The sequence below is a fragment of the Colobus angolensis genome, unplaced genomic scaffold (assembly GCF_000951035.1).
Source record: "Colobus angolensis palliatus isolate OR3802 unplaced genomic scaffold, Cang.pa_1.0 Scaffold114, whole genome shotgun sequence".
Lineage (NCBI taxonomy): Eukaryota > Metazoa > Chordata > Mammalia > Primates > Cercopithecidae > Colobus > Colobus angolensis.
This window is the reverse complement of record NW_012112475.1, coordinates 1,573,279-1,588,642: the sequence shown is the minus strand read 5'-3', so window position 1 is coordinate 1,588,642 and position 15,364 is coordinate 1,573,279. Positions and strand designations below refer to the sequence as shown.

At 49.9% G+C, this 15,364-nt stretch overlaps 1 protein-coding gene across 1 annotated transcript in view; it reads left to right on the top strand.

Moving 5' to 3' along the window:
- BPIFB4 (BPI fold containing family B, member 4) overlaps positions 1-15,364 on the top strand; it is a 31,898-nt gene that overhangs the window by 3,522 nt on the left and 13,012 nt on the right. Inside the window, exons 5-13 of the mRNA XM_011959690.1 lie at positions 245-764; positions 1,787-1,891; positions 2,911-3,054; positions 5,814-5,877; positions 6,309-6,369; positions 7,497-7,588; positions 9,235-9,435; positions 11,914-11,967; positions 14,360-14,530. Of these exons, the coding sequence (XP_011815080.1) occupies positions 245-764; positions 1,787-1,891; positions 2,911-3,054; positions 5,814-5,877; positions 6,309-6,369; positions 7,497-7,588; positions 9,235-9,435; positions 11,914-11,967; positions 14,360-14,530 (1,412 nt within the window). The remainder of the gene's footprint in view (positions 1-244; positions 765-1,786; positions 1,892-2,910; positions 3,055-5,813; positions 5,878-6,308; positions 6,370-7,496; positions 7,589-9,234; positions 9,436-11,913; positions 11,968-14,359; positions 14,531-15,364) is intronic.

Sequence of the window (15,364 nt, the reverse complement as noted above, 5' to 3'; positions counted from 1 at the left end):
CTGGGAAGTCTGCTTGGTGGAAGCGGAAGTGGAGGTGGTGGGGGAGGTGGTCTCCTGGGTGGCCTGCTTGGTGGTGGGGATGGAGGGGGTGGCAGTGGCAGCAGTGGTGGAGGGCTGCTGGGTGGCAGTGGTGGGGGGTTGCTGGGTGGCAGTGTTGGGGGGCTGTTGGGTGGCAGTGGTGGTGGTCTTCTGGGTGGTGGCCAACACCATTACAATGACTACAGACGCACTGAATTACCCCGAGGTATTGGTGGTATTCCCTATAATGACTTCCCTGTCCGAGGACCCCCCCCAGTATATACCAACGGCAGACAGCTTGGTGGTTATTACGAGTATGGTCACATTGGGACCAAAGACAACACTGCTCAGCTGGGGGTCCAATACCGATACAGTGAGATCCCTGAGACCGATGAAAGCATCAGGGACCTCCGAAACAGTGGCTATCGCAGTGCCGAGAATGCATATGGCAGCCACAGGGGCCTCAGGCGATACAGGTCAGCCGAGGGGGAGGCACCTGTGGGCAGGCTTCACCGGCGAGAGCTGCGGCCTGGAGAAATCCCACCTGGAGTCGCCACTGGGGCGCTGGGCCCAGGTGGTTTGCTGGGCACTGGAGGCATGCTGGCAGCCGATGGCATCCTGGTAGGCCAAGGTGGCCTGCTCGGTGGAGGCGGTCTCCTTGGTGACGGAGGACTTCTTGGAGGAAGGGGTGTCCTGGGCGTGCTCGGCGAGGGTGGCATCCTCAGCACCGTGCAAGGCATCACAGGGTAAGGAGGGGACAGGTTCTCTCCAGAAAGCCCCCATGCACCTCCAAACGGGGATGATCACTCCCTGAAGCTGGAGTTGTGGGAGGGAAGGTCTTCAGAGCCTCACACACTTCAGGGCTTGGCCTCAGGATTGGACGTCTTAAGAGCACCAAGTTATATGGTTTGGGTCTTGGCATGAAACAGTCCTAAGTTTGAGACCCAGTTCAACTTTTCATGTTTGTGTGTCACTTTGGGCCATTGATATCATCTCTCTGAGTCTCAGTTTCATCATCTATAGAATGGTCATGGTAATACAGTGTAGTGGAAAAGACCCAGAGGATTTTAAAACTATATATATATATATCACAAGTTCTGTTATGCTCAGCCTGCTCCTCATAGTCAATATTTAATTTAACAACTATTTAGAGCTCCTACTATGTGCAGGGTACTGTGTTGGCACTGGGGACATGACCCAATGGTAAGCCAAGAAAAGACACATTCCCTGTCTCCATGGAGCTTGCAGGCTGATGGGGTACGTGGGCATTGATAAGAAGCCTAAAAATAATCATACAGTTTCGACAATGGCAAGAAGTTCATGGAGAAATAAGAATCTCTATAACAGGGCAGCTCACCTACCTAGGGAGGTCAAGGGAGGCTTCCTGGAGGAAGAGGACCTTAAGTTGAAATCTGAAAAATGTATAGGAGGGAATTAAGCAAGAGGAACTTACATGTATAGGAGGGAACCAGGCAAGAGGGGCAGGGATGAGCAGAGGGAGGGAATGGCATCCTGACATGCAGAAAAGATTCAAAGGAAATATATGGAATGCACACAGCGGGCCTCTGGGCATTGGGATTACGGGTCGTGGCATTTTTGCCCTAATTTTTCTGTTTTCCACATTCTGTCCTTGAACTGCGGGTGTCTAGTGTCTTTAGAATCAGGAGGAACAGATGGGGAGCAGAGAAAAGGGGTGTAGGGGAGGGTGCTCCGGTGAGCGGGTGGTAGTTGGGGTGGCGTTCTTCTCACAGCTCTGTGTCCCGAGCAGGCTGCGAATCGTGGAGCTGACCCTCCCTAAAGTGTCTGTGCGGCTCCTGCCCGGCGTGGGTGTCTACCTGAGTTTGTACACCTGTGTGGCCATCAACGGGAAGAGGTGTGTGCCCTTGGCCCTGGAGGGGTCCCACCACCCCACGGCCCAGCCTCTGTATCCGTAACACAGAGGCTAGGAAGACCTAAACTTTTGCCAGCGCATGCCCACAGACTTGGACCAGAGGCCATCTGTCAGCTGTGAAAACAGCCTAGCGCAGTGGTTAAGATCTGGGAGTCTGGGCCAGGTGTGGTGGCTTATGCCTGTCATCCCAGCACTTTGGGAAGCTGAGGCAGGCGGATCACCTAAGGTCAGGAGTTCGAGACCAGCCTGGCCAACATGGTGAAACCCCGTCTGTACTAAAAATACAAAAATGGGATGGGCATGGTGGCAGGTGCCCTGTAGTTGCAGCTACTTGGGAGGCTGAGGCAGGAGAATTGCTTGAACCCAGGAGGCGGAGGTTGCAGTGAGCCGAGACCTCGCCATTACACTCCAGCCTGGGCAAGAAGAGGGAAACTCCATCTCAAAATAACTAAATAAATAAATCTGGGAGGCTGGAGTCAGATGATAGCTTGGGTTCAAATTCTGACTCTCTCATAAGCTGTGTGACCTTGGGCCAGTTCCCCAATGTCACCTCAGTGTCTTCACTGGCAATGTGATAATGAGGTCACCCCCTTTTCCAGGTGACCATGGCTGTAAGTGGGGAAAGGCAAATAAAATGCCTCCGGAATGTGGCCTTCCATGCACTAGGTGCTGACTAGAGGACCTCAGATGGTGGGCTTCTGTGTGGACTTATCCCTGTGAGATGAGGTCGTGTTCACCAAGCTAGGCAATTGGGGGTCACCTTGGAAACCAGAGTGTGTGGTGAGCCCCATTCCCAGGCTTTGAAGCTCATGGGCTGAGGGGGAGATAGACTTGTTCACATGTAACTCGAGGGACCAGGGAAGACTTCTGGTTTGGGTTCCTTAGAGATGAACAAGTTTCGTAACAGACGGCAGGAACAGCAAGGACAGGCCTGGGTAAGGGAGGGCTCCTGGCGGCTGGGGGGTGACTCAAGGTCTCCCTGGCCCCTTGGCCTCCTCCAGTCTCATTGGCTTCCTGGACATCGCAGTGGAAGTGAACATCACAGCCAAGGTCCGGTTGACCATGGAACGCATGGGTTATCCTCGGCTGGTCATTGAGCGATGTGACACCCTCCTAGGGGGCATCAAAGTCAAGCTGCTGCGAGGGTGAGTGCCAGCCAGCAGTGGAGTGCCTTGGGGGTTGCTGGAGTGGTCTGTCTTTGGCACACAACATGCCATTCACTTACCCACAGGCACTGGGGTGGGCAGGACGATGATGCTGTGGGGTGGTAAGTACTCACGCTGAGCCAGCTGCACTGTCACCTCTGTCCCTGACCTGGTACATGCCTGATGGGAATTCATGGGCTGCACCTCCAAACCCAGGATGGGGCCTTCGACCAGCCTGGAAAATATGTCATTGTGACACACATTCTTTCCAGCTTTGAAAAGGCTTCGATCTGAATGGTCAGGAGCATGCCCGAGACTCACATCTCAGTTCCATGGTTCCTTGCTGTGTGATTTTGGGTAGCTCTGTTGCCCTCTCTGAGCTCCAGTTTCTTCATCTGTGAAATGGGGTAATCGTTTTTCCTTCGGCAATTGAGATAATGAATGGAAAACAGTGCATCAGCTGGGGCCTCTTGAGAGCTGATGTACATACGTCCAACAGGGGTTGTGTGTGCATTGGTGCCCCAGATTGCAGGAGCATTTCCCTATTGGTTCTGCCGAATTCAAACCTGGTGAGGGGATGAGAGTTTTCCTATGACACGCTCCTTACGAAATGTCCAAGTCTCCACCCTCTGGCAAAGTGGTGTCAAGTGTCCGTGTACTGGCCAGCATGCTGTCCCCCGGTGGTGGTCCTGGATGAGGACACCCTCAGAGCGGAGTCTCTTTCTCTCCACTCCCTGCCCTCTTCTTTGGCTTCTCTCTCGGAGGCCTCCGACCCCGCTTCTTCCTCTCCGTTATTATCCATCTTCTGGCCCAGTCCCCCAAGCCCTTCAAACTCATTGTGCAACTTGAACCCCAAACCTTCTGATTCCTGTGGGCTTCTCGGAGGCTTTACTTCTGCTTCAGAGAGAATGAAGGCAAAGAAAATCAGTTCCCAGGGCCCAGGCAAGGAGAGGAGGGTGAGGGAAACCCATGGAAACCTCACAGATTTTTAAATTCACATTTTCACTAGGAAGTATATACTTGGTAATACATGGTTCACAAACATAAAGTGACAAAAAGGCACAGAGCACAGGGCTTCCTCCTATCCCGCCTCCCTCTGCCTGCCTCCCACCAAGCTCACCAGTTATTCATCTCTCAACTCTCCTTCCAGTTTCTTTGTACAAATGAAACAAATATGAACGTAGAGTCTCATCTCCCCCTCTCCTTTTATGCAAAGGGGCACATACTATAAACACTGTTTTACACTTGGCTTTTTTTCATTTACCCTATTGGGAGAATTTTCTGCATCCAAACATTGAGAGCTTCCTTGTTTAACTTTTTACAGCTGCGTAATATTCCATTGCCTGGATGAGCCATCGCTTATTTGGCCAGTCCTCTATTGTTGGATATAATTTGCCTAATCTTGTGCCCTGACCAGTAAGGTCACAATGATTAACCTTTTACATATGTCATTTTGCAGGAGGGTTGATGAACCTGTTGGATAATTTCCCAGAAGAGGAAAAGAGTTTGTGCCCTGAATGTGCATAAAGCAAAGTCCAACTATCCCCTCAACACACACACACACACACACAAAAGCACGCATGCATACACACACATATATATTCTTAAGGCCCCTATCATCTAAGGAGAGGTGGAACCAGGATAAGCCCCTCAAGGTGAATCCACTTAAAAGGGAGAAATGCATAATTAGCTTTGGGAGAAACATTCTAATTAGGGCTTTATCTCAAGGAATTCTTTGCTTTGCTGAATTGGCGCAGCACTGAACAATCAGCCACAGCCGCAGAAGGGGGGACCCAGGCAGTGTTCGGAGGCGAGGGACGGAAAGAAGCTCTCAAGAGGTTCAGCTGTCAGGGACACTTTGGTGTAGGATGGTCATGCTTCCTTCATCTCCTTATCGCTGCAGGCCCCTGGAAACAGATTCTTCGACCAAAAATCTGTCTGTCCATCTATACGTCTTGTCTATCATCGATTTTCCTCCTTAACTAACAGCTTGGGAGGGTTAGTTAAGAGCTGGGCGCAGTTGTGTGCACCTGTAGTCCCAGATACTCAGGAGGCTGAGGCAGGAGGATTTCTTGAGCCCAGGAGTTCAAGGCTGCAGTGAGCGGAGATTCTACCACTACACTCCAGCCTGGGCAACAAACTGAGACTCTGTCTCAAAAAAAAAGAGAGCCACGTGGGTTACTTCTGTGGACCTCGGCCTCCTTGTCTGTAAAATGGATCACCTCTCCCAATTGTTTTAGCACCAACAATCCATCCTGTCTTGTGGACCACATAAGTGCATTTTATTGGCCAGTATTTCTCCTTCCCTTCCTTCCATAAACATTTATTGAGCACCTACTATGTACTAGATACTGAGTTAGATGCTTACATAAATGAACACATTCATTTTCACTTGGCGAGGACAATATAAGGTTGCAGCAAATGGCCCATTTGAAGGTCAGATCAGCAGGTGGGACTGACTTTTGCAGTTGAAAATCAGCAACATTACAGCCTGGGCCTGACTCATTGTAAAGCTCCAGAAACCTTGTTTATGGAATGAATGAATGTATGAATTCATGAAAAGTCCAACAATTTGCCTGGGTGGCCTGTCTAGTCAGTCCAAGGTGAATGTACTCTGTCCTCCCAGCTTTCTGAACAATTTTCCAGCACTCTGAGTTTCTCACTGTTCAGAGCCTGGACTAGTGACCCGCAGGGTGGACAGCCTTGGTGAGGCCTGCATGGCTGTGAGCCTTGACCTCCTCCTGCTCCTGTCTCCTTAGGCTTCTCCCCAACCTCGTGGACAATTTAGTGAACCGAGTCCTGGCCGGCGTCCTCCCTGACTTGGTAAGAAGCTGTCCCAGGATGGGAGCAAGGGGTACAGGCTTTCCCCAGACCAAGGGGCCATAGTCCAGCCTCCATTTCTGGGGGCCTGCAGGTAACCCAGAGGGACAGAGAGAGCCAGGGCCTGGGGCATATTTTTGGAGGGTCTGGGAAGGACCCTGAGGAATACGAAGGGACAGATTAGTGAAGGGCTAAGGAGAGGGAGCTTGAGAATTGCATAGTTCCAGGTTTGAATCCCGGCTTGGGCACTTCCTAACTGGGTGACACGTTGCATCACCTTTCTGAACCTCAATTTTCCCATCTGTGGCGAGGACAGTGCCTGGCACAGAGCAAGCAGTCGGTAAATTTTAGCTATCGTTACTCTTGCGTCCCCAACTCCCTTGCTCTGACTCCCTGCAACGTCACCAAGTCTTTGTGCCGTTTCTCCCCTGCAGCTCTGCCCCATCGTGGACGTGGTACTGGGTCTTGTCAATGACCAGCTGGGCCTCGTGGATTGTAAGTCCTTCCTGCTTTGCTTCACTGGCCAACTTCTACAAGTGCAGCCCTGGGGAAGGCACTAAGGACCAGATACTTTCTGGGAGGAGGGCTCAACATGGTGGGAGCCACAGACCTGCCCTTAGTTAGGCCCTGGAAGTGACATGTGGCTAATGCCACAAGGGAGGTGCCACCTGGCTTTCACTCTTGCTCCCAAACACCCCCCTGAGTACCAGAGAGAGAAGCTTCCACCGGGGTCTGGGAGGTAATGCTCTGTCCTGGGAGTCAGGAAGCTGGGTTTGAGCCCCAGCTCTGCCCCGGCCGCTGTGTGAACTTGGAGAGACTCTTCCCAGTTTTCTCATCTCTCAAATCTCTCAGTTCACAGAGAGGTTGGAGAGTGACTAGCAGGAGACACACTGTGGAGACTGACCAGGGCCTTAGAACCAGGCTCCACCACCATCTCAGACCCTGGATTTCTGAGTCACATTCCTGAAAGCAAGCCCGCCCTGTATGGCTGTGCCATTTGTGCAGTGCACCATTCCAGGGACCTCCTTTCACATGGATTACAGTGGAATGGCAGTGCCTCGAGTTGTGCAGTGCACAGCCTCCACAGCCACATAGGGCAGCCCTCTCTGATAGTGCTCCCATTTCTCTGGGACTCTAGGCAGTTTGAGAATGGCTTTCCAAGACAGGAAAATCTCCTTCCCTTTGTGGCCAGAGATGAGGAAGGAAGAGCCCAGAAGCTGGAACTGTTCATTACACAGTCAAGGAAATGACAGATTCAACTAAGCACCGCATTGTGGAACCCTAAATTCCTTCCCTGGTGCACAGCACTTCAGAGTTTACAAAGCTTATCAACATCCAGGATATCATTGCACCCCCTCCCCCCGCCAACATAGTCCCAGAGGTTATAGTAAACCCATTTTACAGAGGAGGCAACTGAGGTTCAAAGAAGTGCAATGACTTGCTTAGGTTCACACAGCAAGGAAGAGGCAGAGTTGGGATTTAAACCCAGAACTTTTGCTCTTTTCATGATGTCTGGAGCTGGAGCCTGGGCCTAACTTGTCCACCCCCAGCCCCAGTGTACAAAGAGGGAAGGCATCTGGATGGTGAGGGGACCTCCTTGTGACCCTCTCCTTTGCCCGCAGCTCTGATTCCTCTGGGGATATTGGGAAGCGTCCAATACACCTTCTCCAGCCTCCCGCTTGTGACTGGGGAATTCCTGGAGCTGGACCTCAACGTGAGTGTCTGGGGTTCAGGGCAAAGTGTGGTGGCCTTCCTCCCAAAGGCAGGAGTATCAGCAAGGCCCTCCCAGGGCTTCTGCTGAATGCCTGGGAAGCAACACTTGACAGGACCCCTTCTGATTAGAAGGCCTTCTAGGAGCTGCGTTAGAAAACATAATCATAGCCAGCATTCCAAATGCTTACTGTGTGCCAGGCACGTTCTGCATGCTTTGTGTCGATTAACTCAGCCTATCCTCACAGCAACCATATGAAGGAGGCACTTCTTACTGAGGAAACTGAGGCACAGAGAGTTGAAATCACTTGCCCAAGGTCACACAGCTAATACATGTGGACCTGGGATCTGAACTCAGGTAATCAAACTACTAGGTGCTAAAAGAGCTGCTGCTGTGGGACTGGGTGTGCTGGAGGAATAAGTGTGGCCAGAGGTATGCTAGTAAGCATTTAACCATCAGCTCTCCATGATTTTATAAAAAAGTCCTGATTTGTAGCATTGGCCAGTTTCCATGGTATCAAAACTCCCACCATGGACAGCTTCAAGTTACCAACGTGATGTCAGTGAATGCAGAGTTGGGAAGAGATGTGTGAAATCTGACCTTGTGAGCTGGTATGAGCTGACTCCTCCAGCACTGGCCTGCATCTGGCCCCTAAATTTGTATGGGGCACACACACAGATATACTTTCCCTAGGCTTCACGAACACAGACACCTCCATACTTGCTCCAGCAGATACAGGGATGCAGGTGCACATCCGTGCCCCTGTGTATACAGGCGCACCTGTGCATGCATATATATTTCCAGCCCCTGTGCATGCACACCTAATATATTCATAAACATACATCCGTTCAAGACAGATTTATTGGTCACCCATTGTATGCCAGCCTCTGGGCTGAGTGCTGGAGGTACAGTGATGAACAAGACAAATATCTGCCCTGATGGAGATTAGAATGTTTTGGAGAGGACAGACCATTAAAAAAAATCACTCAAACAAATATACAGTTCTAAATCATGAGCACGGTGATCAAGAATCCGAGGCTATCAGAGCTTAAAGCAGGGGATATATGATCCACCCAGGGAGGTCAAGGAGAGCTTCCTGGAGGAGGTGACATTTCAACTGAGAGCTGCCAGATGAGTGGAACTTAACAAGAGAAGAATGTGGGGAAGGGAACATCCTGTGGGAAGGCCCCATGGTTGGGGTGGTGGTGCTGCGGGGAGACTGACAAGGCCCTGGTGGCTGTACAGAGGGAAGGTGAGAGGCAGAATGGCTTGGAGGCTGGAGAGGTCTCATGGAGCGATCACCCAGCACCTTATAGGCTGTGGAGGGGAGTCTGGTCTTTGGAGGGTAGATAGATATACATTGTGCAGATGCATACACATGCTAGTTCATCACTGCAGGGCTGAGTTTGGAGAGGATCCGTCATACCGTGGCTGTAATTGTAAGTGACCATGAAACAGGAACTGCAAAATGTTCCATTGCATCATAAACTGGAGGAGAGTTGGGACCATACATCAAAGAGCCACTCAGACTCAGTGGGTTTAACCAAAAATGGCTGCCTGGAGGCAGATTCAGGGCCTCACTCCAGCCTTCAGTTCCCTTCTTTCCATCTTCTCCCTCCACATGACCCCTTTCTTCTCTTCTCTCCCAGACGCTGGTTGGGGAAGCTGGAGGAGGGCTCATCGACTACCCACTGGGGCGGCCAGCTGTGTCTCCCAAGCTGATGCCAGAGCTGCCTCCCATGGGTGACAACACCAAGTCCCAGCTGGCCATGTCTGCCGACTTCCTGGGCTCAGTGCTGACTCTGCTGCAGAAGCAACGCGCTCTAGACCTGGACGTCACCAATGGCATGGTGAGTCACAGCCCCACCGGAGGGAGGTGGGTGGGGAGCACACAGCTGCCAGTGACCCTTCTCAGTCCCCACACTTGGGGAATTTGCTGTGAAGTGAGAACGGTAGATGGTCCACCCCTTGACTCACCTCCAGCTCATGGGTGTGCATCAGTTATGTCAGTGCTGGCCAAAGTGTGGTGCTTGAGAGGATTTCAGGTGGTCCACGGACCAAATCTCATGATGAGAAAGTTGCTCCCTATTCAATTTTATTTAATTTTATTTCGATTGTTTTTTAAAAGCGTAACATATATTCACATATATGTACCTCAATATAAATGTTTAGAATGTTTTCATTTGGTAAACACTAATGCGTAAGTAACAAAATGATACATAACAAAATATCACCCTTAGGCATGCTCCAGAGTAATTTTCTTTCCAAACTTTTTCTTTCTAAAACTTTCAAGCCTTCAGAAAAGTTGCAAAATGCTACAACTGATGGACATATATCCTTCACTTAGATCCACTAGTTAAAATTTTGCCACAGTTGCTTCATATCTACCTATGTGTCCACTCACCCTCCTACCCACCCACTCCTCCATCCATCAACCCACCTATCCACCCACCCATTCATCCACCCATACTTCCATCTATTTATCCTTCCACTCACCCTTCCATTCATTCATATATCCATCTACGTATCCACCAATCCCTCTATCTATCTATCCATCCATCCACCCACCCACCCATCCACCCATCCACCAATCAAACCACCCACCCATTCATGCACCAATTCATCCATCTATCCATCAATCTGTTTATCTATCCATCCACCTATCCACTCACTCACCCACCCATCCACCATTAATCCATTCATCCATCCACTCATCAACCCACCCATCCATCCATCAACCCATCCATCTATCCATCCGTCCACCTATCCACTCATCCACCCACCCATTTACTCATCAACTCATCCATCCATCTACTCATCAATCCACCCATCTATCCATCAACCCATCCATCTATCCATCCATCCACCTATCCACTCATCCACCCACCCATCCACCATCAACCCATCCATCTATCTACTCGTCAACCCACCCATCCATCCATCAACCCATCCATCTATCCATCCATCTACATGTCCACTCACCCACCCACCCATTTACCCATCAACCCACTCATCCATATCCACTAATCTATCCACCTATCCATCTATCCATTTATCTATCCATCCACCCAACCATCCGCCCATCTATCCACCCATTTATTCATTCCTTCATCCATTCATCTATCCATCCTTCCATCCACCAATCCATCCATCCATTTATATATCCATCCACCCACTCACTCATTATCAATCTATCTGTCTGTCTTTCTCTCTGTCTGCCTGTCTGTCTGTCTACCCATCTATCCTATCTGTTGTTGAGCAATTTGAGTTTTCGGAGATATCATACATTTCATTCCATAAACTTCACTGTGTATCTCCTAAGAAGAAGACATTCTCCACAAAACCATCATGCAAATGATACCAACATTTGCTTCCATTAAGAGAAAAGTCTCCACTTAGTGTCTGTATATAGTTAGCCCTCTCTTGCACTTGTCATTGTCCCCTTTTTAACTAAGAGAGAACAGAGCTCATGCCCAAAGCTCTCCACAGACAATGATATCCATGCAGAAGGTAATGGCATTGTTTCGTTTTTATTGTATTTGGTTTTACAGTGGCCCTCTCTTTGTGTCAAGTGTACTGGCTTTCCATTTTGAGTATTTGAGGTCTTAAGAAGTAAGCCAATTTAAAGAAGATGCTAAGTAAATAATAGTACAGGTGGTTCAAGGATGTGGCAGAGGTCATGAATTCAGTGGACCCTGCGTTATGCAAATGGACTTGATGCTGCTCTCCTTGTTTTAATAAGGAATAACATTTTTTTTTGAGACAGAGGCTTGTTCTGTCACCCAGGCTGTAGTGCAGTGTCGCAATGTCGACTCACTGCAATCTCCATCTCCTGGGTTCAAGCAATTCTCCTGCCTCAGCCTCCCAAGTAGCTGGGATTCCAGGCATGTGCCATCATGCCCAGCTAACTTTTGTATTTTTAGTAGAGGTGGGGTTTTCACCATGTTGGCCAGGCTGGTCTCAAACTCCTGACCTCAAGTGACCCACCTGCCTTGGCCTCCCAAAGTGCTGGGATTACAGGCATGAGCCACCGTTCTCGGCCAAGAATAACATTTTTAGAGGAGAAATATTCAGGTTTTGCCTGCTGTTCTTTGAGACACTCCTTGGTTAGCTTAAGTCAGCCCAGGCCACTTAATCACAAACCAGCTACCATGATCTATGTATGGCGATGATGGCTGGATAGGCAGGACCTCCCCAAGGATCTTTAAGAGAAAGAAGATGCCCTGCTCGGTGTCGTAAAGCAAGTAGGAGTTTAATCACTGTATTAGCAATTTCTGTCTGTACTGATAGCCTCCAGGACTCACATGGCCCTTCTTCTTGTCCTGTAGTTTGAAGAGCTTCCTCCACTTACCACAGCCACACTGGGAGCCCTGATCCCCAAGGTATGTAAGGTGGGCAGTTCCCATTGCCCTCAGCCTCATTCTCTATCTTGTTGTTTGAGAAACTGGATTGGAAGGGAAGATGCTCAGTGCTGGGGTGGGGTGCTCTCCCCAAACCCCTGCTTGGGAGTGCAGTGACAGTGATAAGGGCTTGCAGGCTAGAGCCCCATGGGTGGGGAGGGGGACACAGAGGGTTGAGGTGGAAAGACCCTGAATTCTATGGGTGGTCCAGCCTGCATAGGCCTAATCCTAGCCTGGCCACTTCCCTTGCTGTGTGACTTTGGGGAAGAGTATTAACATCTCTGAGCCTTAGCTTCCTCATCTGCCAAAAAAGGCTGCTGATACCTATTCCATAGGTTATCACAGGAAGGTAAATGAGATGATGCGTATAAAGGTGTCAACACGGGCCAGGCACACTCAGGTGCACAGTAGCTTAGAGGGAAGAGCCAGGCCTTTGGAACAGGCAGACATGAGTCAGCACATCCCAGTTATATGACCTTAGGCACACAATTCCTCTCTCTGAGCCTCAGTTTTCTCATCTGGAAAAACAGGGTAACCATGTTCACTTCAGAGGGTGGCTGTGGACCTGGAGTCTGCACCAAGGCAAGGAGCAGGCATTTGATCAACGTGAACTATTATTGCTGTTGTTAATAATTACAAATTATTTCTTCTATAAAAAGAGCAAGTGTGCTTTTGTCTAATTAGTGACCATATAGAGTTGGAACAAAGGCCTTTCCCACCCCAGTTCTGGTCCCATGTCTGGTTCTGGGCCTATTACCTTGCACCTGGAAGCAAAGTGCTCTGTACCTAGTAAGTGTCATGCAGGTGCGAAGGATAGCTGCAATCTATAGCCTTTTTAGATGTTTTCCACCTCTTTTCTGCCTGCCCTGTTTGGTCCTGGGTGGAATTCAAAGGCTCTAGGGGAAGACCAAACTCAACACGTGGTCACTATTGCCCTCATGTGGCTGCAAATTGAACACCAGAAGCATCATTCTCTAAGGTGGTAACAGTGGCAGCTCCAGCTAGCAGGTGGACCCATCTTAGAGTATACTTTTTCATTCTTTTTTTGAGATAGAGTCTTGCTGTGTTGCCCAGGCTGGAATGCAGTGGCACAATCTTGGCTCTCTGCAAACTCCGTCTCCCGGGTTCAAGCAATTCCCCTGCCTCAGCCTCCTGAGTAGCTGGGATTACAGGTGCTCACCACCATGCCTGGTTAATTTTGCATTTTGAGTAGAGACGGGGTTTCGCCATGTTGGCCAGGCTGGTCTCGAACTCCTGACCTCAAGTGATCTGCCCACCTCAGCCTCCCAAAGTGCTGGGAGTACAGGCATGAGCCACAGCGCCCAGTCAGAATATACTTTTTCATTTGGTTCTAATTGTTCCCTCTATCCACAGGACCAGAGAGGAGGAGCACAGCATTTACAGATGGGGAAACAGAGGCTCAGAGGGGTCACATGATGAGGCGGTAGCAGAGCTGGGGTAGAAGAGGGACTCAGTCCTCAGTGGCGCTGGGCCTGCAGCAGGGGGAATTCAGGCTGGACACAGCAATGTGTCCTGGAGACCTGGGCTGCACAGAGTCGTCAGGGGAGGGGACTTCTTTCTATTTCTTTTGAAAGCAATATTGTGGTTTTGCCCATTTCTCTATGGTCAGTTAACATATTTAAGAAGTGTATTCCTTGAAGTATGTATTTTTGATAAGTCAACTATTTGGCAAATGTGGCAAACTGCCATTTTGTGAATTGTCCCTTTAGTAAATTAGTTTTCAGGGAATCAAACTGCAGCCAACAAGCTCAAGTCCCTCCAGCAATCTAGGCCCAGGGGCAGCCAGTCCCTTGCCTGGGACCTCCCTGTGGGATTCCCCAGGCGTGGACTTCTCATTTCAGGAACAGTGTTCAGAGGCAGTGGGAGGGCCTGGGCTCCGAGCCCACAGACGTGCACTGGAATCTTCACTTTCCTCCTGGCCTTCGACAATTTCCTTGGCATTTCCCTCTGAGGCCCCATTTTCTCATCTGTAATGTGGAGGAAAAAAATTACCCCATGGGTTGTTGCAATAACTGAATGAAATTAAGAATGTCCATTCAGTACCCGGCCGGCATCCCTGGGAGACCCCATTTCACTCAGTACCAAGTTTGGAGCATTTCCAGGTGTGAGGCATTGAGCCTGAATTTTGCCGGCATGATCACAGTTATTTCTCATAGTGACCCCATGTGCAAGGCTCAGAGAGGGCAGCTCCTTGTCCAGTTCTCACAGCGAGTCAGTGGCTTTGCCTGTGGTTTGTTCGTTGAACCCAAGCAACATGAGACCCTGGTGCTCTGTGTTTAGAGGTTGGCTGATAACCCCTTGGGCACCTCCTATGCTAAGGGCCCCACCCACCTGGCCTGGTGCCTGCCCACAGGTGTTCCAGCAGTACCCCGAGTCCTGCCCACTTATCATCAGGATTCAGGTGCCGAACCCACCATCTGTGACGCTGCAGAAGGACAAGGCGCTGGTGAAGGTGCTGGCCACTGCCGAGGTCATGGTCTCCCTGCCCAACGACATGGAGACTACCATCTGCCTCATCGACGTGGTGAGTGTCTGGAGGTACTGGTGGCCCCAAACTGGGCCTAAAGACAGGACCACATGGTCTCCTGGAGCCCAAAGACCCCTTCAAATCCCCTCTATTTCCACCTTTATGACTATGGGCCCAACTTTGGGGCCAGAGGCGCTAACCCAAATCTAGCCTTTAGCACTTCCAGCTACGTGACTTTGGGCAAGCCACTCTCTGTCTCTGGACTGGAATCTTAACTCTCTTGCCAGCCTTGCACAATTTCCTTGGCATTTCCCTCTGAGCCCCAGTTTTCTCATTTGTAACATGGAGAAAAAATACCACATGGGGTTGTCGTGATGACTGAATGAAATTAAGACTGATTTTCTCCTCTGCCACAGGGGGATGGCAGTAGGGCCATCTGTGTAAGATGCTCAGAGCAGTTCCTGACATACCTGAAAGGCTACCAAAGTGTTAGCTGATATTATTCTCACAGGTTATATATACCCCAGTGTGTGGCCAAGCCAGTCTTGGTCATTCATTCGGCAATATTTATTGAGCACCTACTATGTGTTATGCTTTCTACTTGACGCTGGGGAAAGGGGAAACAAGACATATGGTGCCTTCTCTCTTGTCCCTGGTACCTAGCAGGGGACAGATACAAATACAACAATTTTCACAATTATTTCATAGAAAGGGATCCTCTTAAAATGTGAACCATGGCTGGGCATGGTGGCTCACACCTGTAAACCCAGCTCTTTGAGAGGCTGAGGTGGTGGATCACTTGAGGCCAGGAGTTTGAGACCAGCCTGGTCAACATGGTGAAACTCTGTCTCTACTAAAAATACAAAAATTAGCCAGATGTGGTGGCGCACA